General features: G+C 42.3%; 1 protein-coding gene across 1 annotated transcript in view; it reads right to left on the reverse strand.

The window, feature by feature from the left end:
• Nucleotides 1–20,854, reverse strand: part of MCF2L2 (MCF.2 cell line derived transforming sequence-like 2) — a 207,706-nt gene that overhangs the window by 280 nt on the left and 186,572 nt on the right. Inside the window, exons 24-28 of the mRNA XM_045539773.1 lie at nt 15,389–15,604; nt 14,358–14,450; nt 14,103–14,181; nt 545–633; nt 76–188 (exon numbers count right to left, since the gene is read on the reverse strand). Coding sequence (XP_045395729.1) covers nt 76–188; nt 545–633; nt 14,103–14,181; nt 14,358–14,450; nt 15,389–15,604 — 590 coding nt within the window. The remainder of the gene's footprint in view (nt 1–75; nt 189–544; nt 634–14,102; nt 14,182–14,357; nt 14,451–15,388; nt 15,605–20,854) is intronic.

The raw sequence follows: 20,854 nt of genomic DNA on the forward strand, positions 1-20,854 counted from the left end.
CTGAAATTCCGAGAAGACAGTCAGAGGAGCGATGGCTCCAGACTCGCGGGCTTTTCCTTCCTCGCGCACACTCACGTGTCCTCCGCGTCGCGTTCCTCCCCTCCCTGGGTGCTTTCTCCGGTCTCCAGGAACACCGATTTGGAGGGACGGGTTTCACAACTGTCGTCCGACTGGAAAAGCCCGGCGAGCTGGAAGGGAAGGGACGGGGTGCGCGCTCGGAGCTCGCAGTGGGGGCAGCGCCCAGGCCGCGCAAGGGGACTCCCGCTGCCGGGCGGGGCCGACCCCGGCGCTCCCACCCGGGCCACCCCGGTTCCCTGCGGGAGCCCCGGCTAGGGCCGGACAGTGGAGTGGGGACAGCTGGCGGGGAGGCTCCAGAGCCACTTTGTGGGTCCAGGGACCTCAGCTTGCTGGCTCAGGGCAGGTCCCTACGGGTGAGGATCATGAGAAGGAGGGGGAGACGGAACGGAGGAGAGGAGGGGAGGCGGGAGGAGCGGATGAACAGGAATGTGGCGGGAGAGTATCAAAGAAGCAGGAAACCAGTTACGCTGAGAGCGCTGTTCTCCTTTTCCATGTCTTCTGCGCCTTCTTGCTCCTCAAAGGTTTCCGTGGAGACAAACTCGCTGCTGGAGCCTCCTTGAGGGGAGAAAGGGAAGGATTGGCCGCTATGGGGTGGGAGGACAGTCCCTCTGCCCCGGCAGGACGCAGCGGGCAGTGCCTGTCTCTGGCACGGCCTCCCCACCTCCAACTCCTGCTGCCCCAGGGCCTCCATCTGGGCCGTGAGGGGGTCTGTCATCTCCAGGTTACCTTTCCCGCCCTGAAATGCTGTAACTGTGACTGAGAAGAAACTTCCACCTGGTGTTCATAGCCCTGTCTCCCTGTTTCTCCAAGAAAGCGGTCATTGTCTTCTCCTGTTTACCAATCTTCTTACCTTCACTCCTTCCTTCCTTCCCTCTCTTCTTCCCCCCTTCCCCCTTCCTTGCTTCCTTTTCTCTCTGATAATTAATGTCCATTTCCCATCTCCCTGGCAGCCTCTGCCAAGCGTCACTGCTCCATATGGGGAACTCAGAGGAACAAGCAAGTGCATCCCGCCTCTCTCTCTGATGAATTAATTACATAATCAGTCATGTCTATGGCGCACCATCGCATTCCCTCGGCTGTGTTGGACATTGTGGGGAACAGCAGCCACCGACAAATACTGAGCAACTGCCTGTGCCTGGTGGGATGTTGGGCGTTTGTCAAAATTTAAGCTTCACAACAACCCTGTAATGGTTTCAGCCCTATTTACAGATGGGGAAACTGAGATAAGACAGCAACAGTCATGCGGCCAACTTCTCTTGGTCTGTAACCATTGCAGCTGGATTCTCCAACATTCCTGCTCTTCACCCCCACTCTGTGTAAGACATGGTCTCTGCCCCTCACTGTTCACAAGTCAGGTCAGGGAGCTGGGCCTCTGCATCAAGATCCCAACATACAGCAGCCCCAGACTGAGGGTCAGCTGAGTAATCCAGCCCCCAGGAGTCAGAGTGTGGGGTGTGTGTGTGTGGGGGGGGAGTTTCTGTTCCCGTAAGAATCTAGGGGGAGGGGTTTGGGCGGGCCTTGAAGGGTAGAAGGGCATCCTGGGCAGAGGCGTGGCTGGAGAACAGGTACCCCTCAGCACAGGGGCTGGGAGGTCATAACAAGGTCTTTTGAGGGCAAGTCTTTTCTGAGACAAACTGCAGCTGCCCTGGCTGTGCCCTCATGTACCTCCCCCACGGGCCCCGGGCTTTCAGCAGCAGAGACAATATCCTGTTCACCTGGTATCCCCCATGGCTCCTGGGAGAAACCCAGAATTCTTAGAACCTGCAAACCTTAAAGAACATCTTGCAGTCAAAGCCCTGGTTTTACCGGGAGGAAAGTTCGACTCACAGGGCATCCAGCCAGTGGCGGTTATTGACCACCAGGCTGTGGGCATGGTGGGGACTGGCTCAAGGCCCCGTGGGGGCTCAGGGGCAGAGTCAGGGCCAGGACTGGGGTGTCCTGACTCCTCCTAGGCCATGTTCCCTCCTTCACCCAGGCCCTTCCAGTCCCAGCTCCCTGGGCTGCCATTTGCTCTGTCTTCAGTCATCTGCATATTTAATCCCCTCCTGGATTCACTGGCTCTGTGTCCCTAAGTGTCTTAGGTACTAAGGAGCTGGCAGCACTGAGGGGACCCCAGAATCTCAGACTTGGGGGCTGGCCAGTCACAGGCATGTGAGTACATGAATGAGAGGCCCATTGCCTGGTGGTAGAAGGGGCTTTGCAGCCAGTCAGACATGAGTGCAATTCTGACTGCCACTCACTAGCTGTGTGAACCTGGGTAAATCATTTAACCTCTCTGAGCATCAGTTTCCTTATCTCTAAAATGGGCATAATATCTATTTTGCAGTGGATGCATGAGGATTAGCAAAAATGTTGATAACATAAAATGCCTAGTACATCATAGGAGTTCAATAAGTAACACCTGTTATGATTATTGTTGATGGTAATTACAATAATATTAAAGAGAAGGTCTCAGAACAGCTCTGAGCACTCCAGGTGTTTTATTATTACTTAAATTTAGGGGAGGTTTATTTGCCATCATCTCATCTTTATAAACACCCAGGGAATGAAACAAATTATAAGAATAATAAATAGCTTTAAAAAGAAACACAGTGCAAACACACATACCCCTCAGAAAAACCAAACCAAACACACAGGATCTTGATGAATATTCAATTTGATTAGAGCAAAGTTATCTGTGCATTCTTGGAAAATGAATAGAATGACTCTAGTCCCAGTGAAGTTCTAGGGCAGATATGCCCTGAGTCTCTGGGGCACTTCCAGTCTATGTACCAGAATAAACATATAGTGTTGGTGGGAAAGGACAAGAAGAATGGGAAAGGTGTCCATGAAGATTCATGCTGATAAGGACTGGGGAGTATTCGCTTTCCCCTTAGTGGACAATCTTTGCAGCACGCATCATGTAAATTGTAAATGGTTCAAGGAATCTAGTTTTAGCATTTAGTGTCTATAATCCTAAGTTTTTATTTTGCTTAAGCAAATTGAATGAAATTTATGAACAAGTGAACTCCTTAGTGAGTTTAAATTATCCTCATCAGAGTACGTATTTTTCGCAAATTACAGACTTTAAAGACAAAATCATGGCTTTTCCCATGGTGTCCACTGGAGGGCACAAATGGACCATTGTAGAGCCTGCTCGTACAAAGGCTCAGTAACTCATCCAAAGAGATGATGAAGCTGGATTTGAGCCTAGGTCTGTAAGATCTCAGAGTTTGAACCCTTTATCATTATGCTGTGCTGCTAACCAAGCTCCCTCTTTGCCTTCTAGGATTTAACACATGGGGTTGTTTTTTGCCTGATCCATCCCAGTAGCTCGTTAGAGCTCACAACAGGAGAGAGTTTCAGAATGTTCCAAGAGACACTAGGCTGGATTAGGATCTTTTGCTTGGTTATCCAGAGTATATAAACTTGGATGTCTAGGATGGTCTGTAGTTGAAGTGTGTATTTCATTTGCAACCCTGTCTTGGCCAAGAGGGAGTGAATCCTTCCTAAGCATTCAATTAATTGCTTTCAGATTCTACATATTCTCAGGGCACATTTCTTTTGGTGTATTTTCTGTTGTCAAAGTCCCTACCAGCTTCCAGGGCTATCTGAGCTGGCTGTCTTAGACTTTTAGAGCTGCTGGGGGCCGGGGTAAAAAAAACTTTATTGTTGGGAAACTATCTCCTAGCTCAGCAACCAGCTGCCCTCAATTTGTTCTGTGTTAACGTGGGCCCAAAGGTGTAGGGAAGGAGTGAAGGCCAAGCCAACATGTCTAGTTGGGTTTAGTGAAAGCCTTGCCCATTTCATCACATATTTAATGGAAAATTTTCAATAAGATTAAAATATAAAACCACCCAAACTTTAGTAAGGCTCCAATTTTTAAACAATCCTGCATTTCTATAGACAAAAAGTCTGGGAGAAGATATTTATAGTGGTTATATCTGGTTATGTCTGATTTGTATTTTCATTTATACTTTCCTATATTTTCTAAATTTTTGACAGTCTATATGTATATTCCTTTTATAATGAGAAAAGGAAACTTAAAATAATTAAAATCAATCGGTCAGCTATCTAAAATAAACCACAATCAGCTGGACGCAGCGGCTCATGCCTGTAATCCTAGCACTCTGGGAGGCTGAGGCAGGAGGATCACCTGAGGTCAGGACCAGCCTGAGCAAGAGTGAGCCTGTCCCTACTAAAAATAGAAAAAATTAGCTGGGTGTGGTGATGCACACTTGTAGTCCCAACTACTCAGGAGGCTGAGGCAGGAGGATCGCTTGAGCCCAGGAATTTGAAGTTGCTGTGAACTAGGCTGACGCCACGGCACTCTAGCCCAGGCAAGAGTGAGACTCTGTTTCAAAAAAATAAAATAAAATAAAATAAACCACAATCTCTCCATAGAGGACTGTTTGCTAGAACTTATTTTCTCTATCAAACTTAGTTAGACAAGTATACAAAATAAGTGTGAATAACAATAAAATAATAACAATAATGAAAGTAAAGAAATTATCCAGGCCTAAAAGGAAATGCCACAGGGCCCTCTGCAGGCCTTACTGTAGTTCCCTTGTTAGGTTGTTCCTTTGCTAATTTTTGTGGCATTGCCTTTTAGATAGTTCATAGGCCACCTCCAAGACCCTGAGGGACCCAACAAGAGAACTATAGTAAAGCCTGTAAAGAGGCCTGTGGCTCTCCAAGGTCTACAGACAGGCTCTTCCTCTGTTAGCTCTGAAGTAGAATAGATATTCTCATTTTATGTGTCTTTCAGGGACAAAAGTGAATTCAGAATTCAAAATTTTCAGCACAGTCCAAGCTAGTAAAATATTATTAGTGTAACTCCTTTATTTTCACCATCAACTGCCGGAGAGAGGCTGATTAACCAATAGCACTAGAAACAGCACACCTACCTGTTCGGACTGCCCATCCAAAACTGTGTAGGTACTTAGGAGAAGTCCTACCTTGCCCTCACTCCCCAGGCTCTAGCCCTACTGACGTTAGGAATCCTATCACTTTGTCTTCGTGCCAGAGGACAGCAGGCAAAGAAAGCAGTTGCCACACTGGAAGAAGTCACTGGTCGTGATCAGCATGAGGAGGGAGGGCTGCTGCTTGGTAAAGGCAGAGAGAACACATGTGACGCTCCAGTGATCCACTGAGCATCTCTTAATCTTCCCATGCCCAGCCATAACTCTAAATGGGCAAGTAAAGGAACCATAGCCTGATAAGAGTCCTGGATGCCCACTACGCATGCCACCAGCAGAAGTGTCAGATGGGGCAAGGGGTGTCTAGAATGAGTGGGAGGGAGATGACTTGAAGGTACAGCAAAGGACCAACTGCAGCAGCAGGTGGCAGACATAGATTTAAATTGGACTCTTACAATGTCCCCTAGTGGAAACTGAGACCTCTAGAGCCACTGGGGCTAAAGTTGTAGGGATGGGGAGAAAGAATTCCCCATGAGGGTTACTGGCGTGATAATGAGCAAGGTCACTACCTTTTTGACTTCTTGGCTCCCAGATTCTGCCTACAGGGGGCACAGCAGCATAAAGCAGCCATGGGTTAAGGTACAAACTGCATCCTGAGGGACAGCACCCCATCCCCACAGTGCCATTTCCCAGCTGCTGCTCCACCTCGCCTTCAAGAGGCCCCACTGTCCTATCAGCCTGGCAGCTTCTGAATGGGGTGGTGGGACCAGTGGGTCCTGTGGTTACATGTCCACAGCTTCTTTTGCCATAGTGAGTCTCTTGATCAGATTAATTTTAAACAGTTGATCACACACTATACTTTCTGGCCTGAAGGGGTCTGATAAAATCCACTTGTCTCCTCAAGCGATGGTACCAAACTGGAAGCTCAGCATTGATCTCTGCTGGAAGGTTGGACATTTAACACTGGTAGCAGCTAGACCAGTCTTGACAGGGAGCCCACACTGCTGCACCCACGTACAGCCTCCAAGTGCTACCAAGACTTCTCCACTTATGAGCCTATGGTGCAGGCACTGGGGTGCCAAGGAGGAAGCTGACTGACATCTACTGGCCAAGTTGCCCAGTTGGCTTGGTCATTTGACATGTCTGCAAAGGATCTTCTTTGGTGGGCATTAGAGCACAAGTTCTTCACATTTTGAGCTCATGCCCATAGGTTCATGTGTACCTCTTCCCCAGTCAGGTCATGTTATAATTTGATCCTAGTTATTGTTCTGAAAGAGTCATGAAAGGAGGTGGGGACACATCTTGAAAATGGCAAACGTTGTTTTGTATGGCTCACCTGAGGCTTCTGCATAGTCTCAGGGGACAGGAAAGGGTCTATTTTACAAGAGGGGATAGGCCACTGCTGCCAGCCCAGGAGGTCAAGGGCATGTAGCTAGACATCCTTATTCCAAGTTTTAGGGTCCCCCATCTTCCTTTTCAGAGCCTGACTTTGCCTGCTTGTCTACTGGCAGTAGGAGCAGGTCTACTGGCAAAATGACCAGGTGGCAGACTTGCATAGGCTGAGAATTCATCCTTCTCTTGAGTTCTGCCATTTTCACTTTAGCTCAGTCTGACCTGCAGTAGGAGATGAGGGGCTAAATGCTGGCAAGGAGGCCCTCTAATTTTCACACTGTGCTTTAAATTGGTGATTAATCTGAGCCTCCCAATTCTACCTTCCTGATAGATAATATTTTCCCCAAACCTCTCAAAGGCTAGAGACATTGCACCAGCTAGTGTGTCCCCATACACCTGTATCTGATCCCAGGTCACCGCAGGTGAAGGTCTTAGCCATTGAACTGCTAGAGCAGGTGAGGGACCAGGACTCTCAATATTCTACCATACTCCAGATTTCACATTCCTGTTATGACCTAGAAAGCACAGTGCCAGGCCTAGAGGAGGGCTTGAGAAATGTGTTTCTGAATTGTCAACTGAATAAATGTGATGTTCCCATGATAAACATGTGTAATTTTTCTGTAGGGCAGGGCAGGGCGGATTCTATTAAAATTTAAGTTATAAGTTAAGCTCAATATTGTTAAGAAGTCAGTTTTCATCAAATTGTTCTATAGATTTTCCACAATCCCAAAGTTCCAATAATGTTTTTTTAGAAGTTGATAAACTGATGCTAAAATATATAAATTTTAGAATGTAAAGGACATAGAATAACCAAAACAACTCTAAAAAGAAAGAACAAAGTTGGAGGACTCAAACTATCTGATTTTAAGAATCATTATAAAGCAACAGTAATCAAAATAGTGAGGTATTGATATCAAGATAGACAAAAAGATCAGTGGAAAAGAATCAGGCATCAAGAAATAAATGCACTTATATAAATAGTCAATTGGAAAAAGAATAGTGTTTTCAACAAATGGTAATGGAACAACTAGACATCAATACACAAAACTGAACTTTGATCCATACCTCACACCATATACAAAACAAAAACAGAAACATAAAAAACCACAAAATAGATCGAGACCTAATAAAACTTAAATTACAAAACTTCTAGAAGAAAACATAGGAGAAAATCTTTGTGGGCTTTTTTTTTTTTAAGAGATGAGGTCTCACTTTGTTGCAGAGGCTGGAGTATAGTGGCATGATACTAGCATACTGTAGGCTTTAACACCTGGGCTCAAGCAATCCTCCCTCCTCAGCCTCTTGAGTAGCTGGCAATATAGGAATGTGCCACTATACCCAGCTAATTGTTAAAAAATTTTTTATAGAGACAAGGTCTCACTTTTTTGCCCAGGCTAGTCTCGAACTCCTGACTTCAAGTAATCCTCCCACCTTGACCTCCCATAGTACTGGGATTATTGGCATCAGCCAACTTAGCTGGCCCTTTATGGCCTTTAGATAAAGATTTCTTAGGCAGGACATGAAAAGTATGATCCATAAAATTTTTTAAATTGAATTTTATCAAAATTAAAATTTTCTGCTCTTCAAAAGTTACTCTTAAGAGGATTAAAAGATAAGCCACACACTGAAAGAGAATATTTGCAAAGCATGTATCTAATAAAGGACTTGTATCTAGGATGTATATAAAAATTCTCAAAACTCAATAAGAAAACAATGAGCAAAAGATTTGAACAGACACTTCACCAAAGAAGATATGCAGATGGCAAAGAATCACATGAAAGATGCTCAACCATTGCTCACTAGGGAAAAGTAAAGTAAAACCTCAATGACATACCACTACACACTTATTAGAAGCCTGAAAATTTAAAAGGCTGACAATACCAAGGGTTGGTGAGGATATGGAGCAAGTGGAACAAACTCTCTCATACATTGTTATGAGAATGTAAAATGGTATAATCACTTTGGAAAATGGTTAGCAATTTCCTAATAAGTTAAACATACACCTACTGTATGGCCTAACCATTACACTCTTAGGTGTCTGTCAAAGAGAAATGAAAACACATTTCCACACAAAGACTTGTACTTGAGTGTTCATAGCAGCATTATTCAAAGTTGCTCCAAAGCATAAACAAACCAAATGTTCACTAACAGGTAAATGGATAAAGAAAGTGGGATCCAGACAACAATGGAATACTATTCAGCAACAATAAAAAAGGTACTACCATTTACACAAAGCAACATAGATGAATCTCAGAATAATTATGCTGAGTGAGAGAAACCAGACCAAAAAAAAAGTACATACTATATGATTCTCTTTATGGAATTCTAGAAAATATAAACCAATCCATAGTGACAGAAAACAGATCAGTGACCACCTGGGGTGGGCAAGGGAGGAGCAGGAGGAAGGGGATACAAAAGGACACAAGCAAACTTTGAGGGGTGACAGGTATGTTCATTATCTTGAGTGTGGTAGTGCTTTCACAGGTGTATAAATATGTCAGAGCTTACCAAATTGTACACTTTAAATATGTGCAGTTTATTATGTCATTATACCTCAAAAGGAAAGTTTTAAAATTGTAGTATAAAGTCTCTGTCTAGAAAGTTTAATAAGCTAAAATGCATATCCCAGGCACTAACCCTAGTTATTCTAATTCCACAATTCTGGATGGAACCCAGAACTCTGCATTTGTAACAAGCCCTTCAAATAACTATAATGCAGGTATGATCCCTAAACCATCATTTGAGAAACCCTGACCCAGGGAATAAGGATTTCTAGAAAATCTTGTGACTAGAATGTTGTTTCTGGAAAAACAAGAAACTTTTTCTACTAAAGATGCCATACCTTTCTGTGTTAAGCCTCTAGGACAATCATACTCAAGTACTGTAACATATATTTAACATAGTATTAATAGTTGAAAAACAAAAGTAAATCATAATTTCTTCCTAACTGACCTTTACACAAAATAAAATTAACTCTATAACCTTGTTACTATTTCCTGGCAGAGGCCTACAGTTTAAATCAAGGACTTATGTCGTTTGGTTCTTATGACAGAAAACTAATGTGGTGGTTTTCCAGTTACACTTCTTAGTTTATCTTTTCCCACATTTTACTAAGGCACACTACCCTTGCACACTGCTGACTGGCTGATGATCAGAGAAGACAAAGAAAGAATGTGAAATGGTTGCATTCCTGCTAAGTCTGTAAAGGGAAAAATTTATCTTTTCATTTTTATATATTTTTTCTTGCCAAACTAATGAACCATTGCCAGTATCAATGATAAGAGGTTGATTTCCCACATGAGACTGGCATTTCCTAACCCTAGCAACATTACCTGAAGTGAGTATTAGAACTTAATTGATAAAGCTTGGGATGGATTTTCCCACCAAACATCCCTACTGTTATAAGAATTAACTGAAAAAAAAACCAAACATGAAAGGGTAAAGCCTACTTAAAGATGATTTTTAATTATTAAAAGGAGTATAGTGGGTAACATCAGTAAAATGGTGAACAAACACTCAAAAATTCTCTCCTTCATGAAAACATGGAAAAAACTGACAAAAATTGTTAGAAACAATTTTCTTCAGAACACTGGAAATTAAATGGATTTAGAGCAATCTGGAGAGCATTTATTAAAGAAAAATTATTACATCTCAGCAGGAACAGTGAACTTTGTGGTGTTTTAATTTGCCCTATTCCTATCCTCCGCCTGCTTGGTGGGAGCCTTGGAAACCAACAGCCTGCAGTGATGGTGAAAATGAGCTGTCCGGCAGCCATGGCTGGGGGCAGACAGGGCTGGAGCTCCTGCAACGCCTCATCCCCAAAGAATTGTCATTATTTGACCTGTTCAGGGGCTCCTCGGAATACTCCACTTACAAGGCTGTCTTTATTAGAACCTGACTTAGAACTTGCCCAGTGTGAAGTCTTTTCCTCAGGGACATTTGTAGAAAATGACTAGAGGCAATTGTTTAATTTCATGGCTGCCTAAAGCACTGAATAATAGTTGGGGCAAAAATGGGCTAATCAAAAAGTTTAAAACGAAAAGCTTTGGAATGAGATGTTCATAGGGGCTTAGAAAAACTCCAAAATATTTGTAAGAATCTAGAAAGCCATGCACACACATCCTATGGGCATGCTCAGGAAAGAGCTGAGAAGGCCCTGTGCTCTCACCTCTGGCTGATCTTGATGCTGAAGTGAAGGCTAAGGAGGAATTGTCAACTGCCTGGCTAAGGGCCAAAGGTGTGCCCCAGTGTGCACACAGAGCCCCTTGGCAAAGACTGGAAGATTTACTGGTTTCAGGTGTTTAAGGAAATCTCTGTCCTGTCATCAGCTGACCACTAAGCTAACTGAGCAGAGACTTCAATGGCCATACAGATAATGAATACAGACTTAACAGAATGAGTTTAGAAAAGTCACTAAACAAAGAAACAACAACAAACAGCAAAAACAACAAACCCAGGGAAGGGAGAAGAATCTGAGTTGCCACATTATGTTATTTAAAATGTCCAGTTTTCAATAGAAAATTATGAGACATGCAAAGAAATATGAAAATATGGCCCATACACAGGAAAACAAAAACAGTCAATACAAACTGTCTCTGAGGAAGCCAAGATGTTGCCCTTACTAGCTCAAGACTTTAAATCAGCTATTTTTTAAATGTTCAGAGTTAAAGGAAATCATATTTAAAGAACAAAAGGAAAGCACAAGAACATACTCTCATTAAATAGAGAATATACATAGAGAATTTTTTTTTTAAAAGGACCAAGTAGAAATTCTAAAGTTGAAAAGTCTAATAATTGAAGTGAAAAATTCACTGGAGTTGCTCAATAGCAGAGTTGTTTTTTTCTTTTTTTTGAGACAGAGTCTCACTCTGTTGCCTGGGCTAGAGTGAGTGCCGTGGCGTCAGCCTAGCTCACAGCAACCTCAAACTCCTGGGCTCATGCAATCCTTCTGCCTCAGCCTCCCAAGTAGCTGGAACTACAGGCATGTGCCACCATGCCCGGCTAATTTTTTCTATATATATTTTTAGCTGCCCATATATTTTCTTTCTATTTTTAGTAGAGACGGGGTCTCGCTGTTGCTCAGGCTGGTCTCGAACTCCTGAGCTCAAACAATCCGCCTGCCTCGGCCTCCCAGAGTGCTAGGATTACAGGCGTGGGCCACCGTCAATAGCAGATTTGAACAGGCAGAAGAAAGAATCAGAGAACTTAGATATAGGTCAATTGAAGCTATCCAGTCTGAGGAAGAGAAAGAAAAATGAATGAAGAAAAGATGAGCAGATCCTCAGAGACCTGTGGGATAGCATCCAGCATCCCAACTACACATAATGGGAGTCTCAGAAAGAGAAGAGAAGAACAAAGGGGATGAAAGAATAAAGAAATAATGGCTGAAGTCTTCCCAAATTTAATGAAAAATATTAATCCCTACATTCAAAAAAGTTAAACTCTAAGATATATGAATTCAAAGAGATCTATACCTAGACATATAAAAATCAAACTATCAAAAGACAAAAAATCTTGAAAGCAACAAGCACATAAAAGGAATTTTCAATAAAATTAACAGCTGATTTCTCATCAGAAACCACAAAGTCTGGAAGGCAGTGGGATGACCTATTCAAAGTGCTTAAAGAAAAAGACTACTCGGGGGGATGGGCAGGACATGGACAATGTATATGACCTAAACTTATGTACCCCCATAATGAGCTGAAATAAAAAAAAAAAAGAAAAGAAAAAGACTGCCAGCCAAGAATTCCGTATCTAAAGCCAATTTATTTTCCACAAGGATGTCAAGACCATTCAATGGAGGAAAGAATAGTCTTTTTAACCAATGCCTCTGGGAAAACAGATATCCACATATAAAAGAGTGAACTTGGACCCCTAAATTCACATTATATACAAAAATTAACTCAAAATGAATCAAAGACCTGCATGAAAGAGTTAAAATTATAAATTCTTAGAAGAAAGCATAGGTGTAAATTGTCATGACCTTGGATTGGACAATGCTTTCTTAGATATGACATCCAAAAGATAAGAAACCAAAGAAAAATAGATAAACTAGACTTCATGAAAAGGAAAAACATTTGTGCCTCACCTCCAAGAAAGTAAAAAGACAATGCATGAAATAGGAAAAAAATACTTGTAAATCATGTATCTGATAATATCCAGAATATATAAATAATTCTTACAATTTAACTGTAAAATGACAAGCCAATTTAAAAATGGGCAAAGGAGTTGAATAGACATTCACCAAAGAAGATATACCAATGGCCAATAAGCATATGAAAAGATGCTCAACATCACTAGTCAAGAGGAAATGCAAATCAAAACCACTGCTACACACCCACCAGGATGGCAATAATAAATAACAAGTGTTGGGGAGGAAGTGGAAAACACAGAACCCTCATACACTGTGTGAATGTGAAATGGTACAGCTTTGGAAAACAATCTGGAAGTTCCTCAGAAAGTTAACAGAGAATTATCACACGGCCTAGCAATTCCACTTATATATATCCAAGAAAATTGAAAATAAAGAATCACAAAAACGCTTGTATGCAAATATCCATAGCAGCATTATTTACAATATCTAAAAAGCAAAACAACACAAATATTTATCAACTGATGAATGGATAAACAAATATAATAAATCCATACAGGCCGGGCGCGGTGGCTCACGCCTGTAATCCTAGCTCTGGGAGGCCGAGGCGGGTGGATCGCTCGAGGTCAGGAGTTCGAGACCAGTCTGAGCAAGAGTGAGACCCCGTCTCTACTAAAAATAGAAAGAAATTATCTGGCCAACTAAAAATATATATACAAAAAAATTAGCCGGGCATGGTGGCTCATGCCTGTAGTCCCAGCTACTCGGGAGGCTGAGGCAGTAGGATCGCTTAAGCCCAGGAGTCTGAGGTTGCTGTGAGCTAGGCTGATGCCACGGCACTCACTCTAGCCCGGGCAACAAAGTGACACTCTGTCTCAAAAAAAAAAAAAAATAAATCCATACAATGGACTATTATTCAGCCATTAAAAGGTACAAAGTACAGATACATGCTACAAAATGAATAAAATTTGAAAAATTATGCTAAGTGAAAGAAGCTTGAAAGGGCCAAATTTTATATGATTCCATTCATATACAATGCCTAGAACAGGAAAATTCAATAGCTACAGAAAGTATACTAGTAGTTGCCAGGGGCTGGGGAGAAAGGAAAGATACAGAGCAACTGCTAATTGGCACAGGACTTTTTTTAGGGCAGGTTATGAAAATGTTCTGAAATCAGAATTAGAGTGGTTATTGTTACACAACCTTATGAACAGTGTCAAACCCCCTAAATTATATACTTTAAGAGACTGAACTTTATGGTATGTTGTTTATATCTCAACATTTTTTAAAAAAAGTAGTACAGCATTTGAAAGGTAGTATTGACCATTTGAATCTCTGTTAACATTTTCTTGAGTGGCTTTGGGATTTTTGATTGAAAAGTCCACATTGGCAATCAGGTGCATGAGGGGAACACAACTAAAAGGGACACACCAAAACAACTTCGTACAACCACATGCAACCACAGAAAAACAAACTCCCTCACGATCTAAGGCAAGCACAGGTGCTTCCAGGGACTGTGAAAATGTGGTCACAGTTATTCTCCTAGTGCACCATTTTCTTTAACAGTATCTCCAATCTGCACATCCACCGCAAAGCTGGAATCAGCATCTCCCTCCAGACTAAAGTCAGCAGGGGTAACGTACCTTTAATATTGTTTTGTTGCTCCATCAGTAATTTACTTATTTCTGAAAACCAACAATCTCTGATTTCTTTTGAAGCAGCCTGCAATTACAGATAAGAAAATACTATGAATACCAGATCATCCCAAGTATTAATTGGACAGGGCTTTTGTTTTCTGAGTGATCTTTAGAATAATGAGATGGAAAATAACTTGTCAAATCATGAGAACACAAAAGGGAAAGAGCAGAGGAGACCTATGGGGAAGGTATGTTCTTTACCTGCAGGATGTATTTCTCAAGTCCATTCTGGTTGGCAATTTCAAACTTTTTAGAGCTTCCCCTTCCAAGTTGGCGAATTGAAAGTGCCATCAACTATTGTAAAAGAAGGAAGAGAAATGTTCTATATCATCATTTTCTGATTTTAAAATTGTCCCTGTCAGTCACTCTAATCCTTTCTAGCCTTGACAGCTCTCTTCTTCCATCTTCCTTCCAAGTGTTTTACTTTCCTCTGTTAGTGGCTCCAAGGAAGCATAAACCACAATCCGGCACCGTGTCATCTGTCTTGTCTATTTCAGAAGGTAACATAGACTGTATCTTTTCATAAAGAGAGCTGCAGCCCTCAACCTTTAAGTGAAGAGATCATCTCTCCTTTAGTACCTATTTTGCAAATCTCTATGTAATAGTAACTGAATGAGTATCCATTAAGAAACATAAATAACAAAGGCTACTATGAAAAAATTAATGGCGTTAATCAAAAGAGCATGTGTGTGTGTGTGTGTGTGTGTGTGTGTGTGTGTGTGTGTGTGTATACCTTATAGCTAGCTGGCTATGAAACCTTTCCTATACAGGTGAGAAACAATGCTTGGTGTAGACAAGAGTCCCTAGACCCCCAGGGTCAGGATACTGCCTACACTTATACACAAAGATGTACAGTTGAGAAGGCCAAGTCTGGGATGAAATGCAGCCCACGCTCTAATCACCAAGTCTTTCACCCTTCTGCCTGGAGGAAAGAGGGTACTTTAACTAATTAGTTTGTCTAGATAGGCTACTATAAGGTCCCTTTTCTTTACTTAGCACAAAGGCACCTCTATGCCAGCCCTGGCCCTGTCTACAACTGATTTCAAGCTCTGATTCTGGACTCAGACAGATCTGGATGTGGATTCTAGCCCTGTTGTGTGGTATTTGGCAAGTTCACTTCACCTCTCTAAGATTCAGCTTCCTCATCTATAACAAGGACCTCTCTCTCTCTCCCTCTATGTCTCTCTCCACTGGCTTGTGGTGACCCTAAGATACCACAGGACTTCTTTTACCTTCATAGACTTCTTAAAGCTGTAATGAGGAGATAGCCCCTGGTCACCAGGCTCCATGTGTATCTTACAGAACACTAGTCCCCTTTCAAATAGATAGATTTGCCGCTGGCTGGGCTTAAATCGAATAAAATCCTTCATTTTATAACGATCCTTGTGGATTGTCCAGACGTTGAAAGGGCCGTGCATCAACATCTTGCCCAGTTTTCCAATATCATCCTTTCGGAAACACAGACATACAGAAAAAGAAGCTGTTAAATTACTTGACAGAGAAAGAATACTCTGGGGTCTGTTTTCAAATTATAAAGCATGCTTATTTGAGGTTTACAATTCTAAAAGTGCCTCTTGGGCTAATCTGTCACTAAATTAAAACTACAGTTTTTTGAGTTTCACTGAGCAAGTCACCATTCTCAGTTATATAAGGAAATCAGTTCAACTAAATAAGGTAATAATGTACACAAAGGATGCTGGAAATACTTAAACTGAAGATATTTTAGTTCAAGTATTTTATCTCTGTCTTGTAATTAATTTTAGCCAGGAAAGTTCCATCTTGTTTTCTTTGTGTTTCATATATGACAGTCTACTTAAAAAGGGCAAGAAATTAACATTTTAATTCTGCTGAGGAGAGACAGAGTTGTTGCTGCATTATGGACCTATGATAATCCGTGTGTTCCATCTGCATCCTAACATCTGCTTCAGGTACATGAGAACCTGAGTACATGAGGTTTGTTCTGAAAGGAGAAAACTTAGAGTGACATAATCTTTGTAACATTGTAATAGAAACAGTAATTTCATTTTTCACTCTGCGTTTCTCACAGTGACTGGACATACAAAGATAACCCCAAATGACAGATTTTGTTTAAAAAAAAAAAGTCTATTTGACTTTAGGGCACACACTGTGGTGCCCCTCCCTCCAAAAGCAAGCCTGCCTCTCCCACATGCCTGGCTGACAGTACAAATAAGATGATCCTTCCTTCTCTGAGCTCTCTCTCTCCAAAGGGCAGTAGAGTGAGATCAGCTCAGAGCATGGTATTTTATCTGGTATTTTTAAAAAATTAGATCACTTAGAGTAGATAACCAAAAATTCATTTCCCTGAATCAAAATATCAAAAGGGCAAATTATTTGATTAGGACCAGGACAAAGAAATCTCCCTGAGTTACATCTCGCTGAGATCAATCCTTACTGTTTCTGAGAGTTAATATAAGAAACATGTACTTTATATATAATTTATTGGAAATGTTAATAATTTATTACTTATATATTGAGCAAACTCTAAATATCTTTTATTGATTTCATTAAAATTTTTATTTTTTTTACATGAGGGCTAGCTGCACTGCCCAGGCTGGTCTCAAACTCCTGACCTCAAGTGATCCTCCCACCTCAGCCTCCCAAATTGCTGGAATTACAGGCATGAACCACCATGCTAGGCCATGAATATCTTTTGAAAAAGAATTGACTATATTTCTGAAATTTTAAAATAAAAACTTGAAGTCATTTCTATGATGTTTGTGGCATTATTTTCTATGCTAATTTTCTTTTTATGCTTTGAAAAATGTACATGTATAAACTATGGTCAATAAAACTCTCACTGAGGAGTAAAGAGCCCCCAGCCATAAGGCCTTCTTTCCTAAAAGCATGATGCTCCTGCTCTGCATTACACAGGCTCGGCTTGACCATGTTCCAAGGCAGATGGGTGGACAGGTCCATGAGGACCCTTGAGAAGTTTTTCACTCTATCCTTCAAGGACCCACTCAAATGTAATCACTCCAGCTCTAAGTGATTTCTTTCTCTTTTAAACCCATTCAATTTGTACTCAAAATAGACATAAATAGTGCAGAAAATATGTTTTATTCAAGGCAACTAGTAAAAGTAGGGGCTTAATACTTGCCACACGAACAACTGTCATCAGTACAAGTTGAACATCCCTAATCTGAAAATTTAAAATCTGAAATGTTCCAAAACCCTAACCTTTTTGAGTGCCAATATGATGCCACAAATGGAAAATCCCACACCTGACCTCATGTGATGGGTTGCAGTCAAAACTTTGTTCCATGCACAAAACTATTAAAAATATTGTGTAAAATTACCTTCAGTCTATGTATATAAGGTATATAGGAAATATAAATGAATTTCATGTACAGAATTGGGTCCTATTTCCAACATATTTTATGTATATGTAAATATTTGAAACTGCAAAAACATCCCAAACACTTCTAGTCCCAAGCATTTTGGATAACCCGTAGTTTCTATTAGTATTTTAAAACTTTTTTTTTTTTTGAGATAGAGTCTCGCTCTGTTGCCCGGGCTAGAGTGAGTGCCATGGCGTCAGCCTAGCTCACAGCAACCCCAAACTCCTGGGCTTAAGCAATCTTACTGCCTCAGCCTCCCGAGTAGCTGGGACTACAGGCATGCGCCACCATGCCTGGCTAATTTTTTCTATATATATATTTTAGTTGGCCAGATAATTTCTTTCTACTTTTAGTAAAGACGGGGTCTTGCTCTTGCTGAGGCTGGTCTCGAACTCCTGACCTCGAGTGATCCGCCTGCCTTGGCCTCCCAGAGTGCTAGGATTACAGGCGTGAGCCACCACGCCCGGCCAATTAAAACATTTTTATACTCCACCTCATTACAAAAATATATATAGTAAAGGCAGACAGAAAATAACTGAGGAAATTAGGGTGATTAAAAAGTAAAGAAGCTGTCATGGTGGCTCGTGCCTGTCGTTCTAGCTACTTGGGAGGCTGAAGCAGGAGTATTGCTTGAGGCCAGGAGTCCAAGACCAGCTGGGGCAACATACCAAGAACACATATCTTAAAAAAAGGATGAAAAATAAGAGGAAGAGGTTCTATGTCAAATCCATACATTACTGCCATGTAAACTTCCTGCAGACTTGGCTCTGGCCTCCTAGGAGGCAATACAGAAGGAAACACAGGTGAATTATAGGATTTATTATGTCTGAAGACAAACTGAAACCAGTTGTTCAGGAAAAGTACAGCTATTTCTATTAATAAGACAAAAGAAAGGTTCTTCTGCAGGAGAAAGGGTCACTGAGCAACATCCTCAACCACATCTACAACAGATAGAGGAACATATTTTAGGTAAAGCTGCTCAGAAGAACACATTTGGTCAATGCGGAGGCATCACTTCATAGCAGAGCTGTAAGCAGCAATTCTAAAAGAGGCCAGGATGATGGGGGAGGGGAACAAGTCCACGAATGCACTAATGACCTGCTGAAGATGGGTGACGTTGGCTGAGGTGTCCGTCAAGACCACGGGCTGTTGTAGAGGAAACCACCCTGACCACAGCCGCGGAAGAGGCAACCTTGGGCAGCAAGGCTTGCTTTTCATCACCTCACCCCACTCAAGGCCACGGCTGCTTGCATCTCAATAAACAAGTGACCAAAGGATACGAATCCAGAGAGAGGCCAGTAACCGACCACAGGGCCCCAGAAGAAAAAAGATGTGCTGAGCGGTCAGTGTGATCCCTCTCTGAACTGAAGACAACTGAGGAGGGGGCAGTGCCCAGCAAGAGTTGCAGCTGTGGGATGCTTTACCAGAAAGTAGGTGGTGGAATAATTGAGAAGGAAACAGAGCTGTGAAGAAGGTGAGTCACCAGAAACTATGAGGAAGAGGAAAAGACACTGGTGGAGGGAAGAAACCAGTCAGCAGGTGGTAGGAGGGGAGAGCAGGCATGTGGGAGTACCTGGCACAGATAGGCAGGGCACACAGGTAAGAATCCCAACTCACTCCCCAAGCCAAGGCCTCAGAGCTGCTGTAGATCCTGGACTTGTTCAGTCCCATCTCTGTGAGCCTGGCTCTGCCATTGTTCTCACCCTTCCCGAGGCTCTGCGGGTCAGCTTTTCCAGTAAGTCCATCATTACTGGAGGTCACTGCAAAGAATTGTCAGACCTTTTGATATAAAATATATAGCTGCATATCCTCTGGGTCATCTTGCACAAATATTCTCAGGACCATGCTCATGATGGGATTGGACATCTCAACGCTCAAGGTACAACCTCCAGTGGGCGAGCACATGCCCTGTACGGTGCTAACGAAGGGCAGGCACACACATGTCACTGTGAGCAGGGTGAATGCTGTGTGGAGCCACCCCACCTCCAAAGGGAAGCTATGGGGAGATCCCCCAGAGCAGGCAAAGATGACCCTTGATTATCTTTTCAACCGTATGTATCTTTTCTTTCCAACCAGACTATAGTTGATCCGAAGGCTGGACACCAAGTACATAATCTCATTCAAATACTTGTTCCTGAGTACGTATTTATTTATTTATTGGCATTAGTGGTGCCTAGGGGTAGAGGCATGGAACTTCGTTGAATAGTGTCCCCCTCAAAACTCATGTCTACTGGAACTTCATAATGTGACCTTACTGGAAAGAGGATCTTTGTAGATGTAATTAGTTAAGAGAGGTCACACTGGATTAGGGTGTGTCCTAATCCAATGACTAGTGTCCTTATAAAAAGAGAAAACAGAGACATAGAGACCCACATCAAGGGAAGACAGTCATGTGAAGACAGAGGAAGAAACTGGATTGATACAGTTCTCAGCCAACGAACTCCAACAATTGCTGGCAACCACCAGAAGCTGGGAAGAGGCAAGGAAGGATTCTTCCCTGGAGCCCTCAGAGACAACATGGTCCTGTCAACACCTTGATTTTGGACGTCTAGGCTTCAAAACTGTGAGAGAATAGATTTATGTTGTTTTAAGTCACCCAGTTTATGGGACTTTGTTACAGCAGCCCTAGGAAACTGATAGACTCTCAACCGTTTTCCACTAGTGACAAAGAAGTGTGGTTTTGTCACATGGTGTGCTGAAGAACCTGATGGCTGTGAGCTCAGAGATGGAACATAGGGGCTATATCAAACAAATATGCAAGTGATAAGTCAGATGGCCTCCTCCATGTGGGAAGCGATTGCAGAGTAAACTAGGGAATGCTACCATTTTCATGCATGGGCACTTTGTAGGTAAGAGCTCTTGTATAAGAATTTTAAATGTGCCTACACTGGCCAAATGAAGAATCTGGCTGAGAGAGTGAATCTAGGGCAGCCAGCCTCAGCAAGAGACCTCTTTTGGGTGCCCAAGTTTCAATTCCTGGCAGTAGGAGCAGGGGTGACAGTCATGTATTTCTTGCACAAAGTAGCAGGAAACATCTGCATAAATGAATCAACAAAAAACCTGGTCCAGAAATGAAAAGCAGAAGTTGTGGGAGCCCCTGATTACAACAGCCAGAAGCAGAAGGTTTCCTTCCTTTCCAGCCTACGCAGGTCCCCACATAACTCAGGACTAGGACCATTTATTCAGCATCTACCAGGCACGGGCATGGTGCTTGGTGACTCACCTATGATTTAACCCGCGTTTACTCCTGACAATCACCCTTTGACACAGACATCACGAGGGTGGGAAGATGCACAAGGCAATTTCATTGTGTTAGTAGGATTATTTACTCAGCCTTAT

Source organism: Lemur catta, chromosome 1 (assembly GCF_020740605.2).
Source record: "Lemur catta isolate mLemCat1 chromosome 1, mLemCat1.pri, whole genome shotgun sequence".
NCBI classification, from domain to species: Eukaryota; Metazoa; Chordata; class Mammalia; order Primates; family Lemuridae; genus Lemur; species Lemur catta.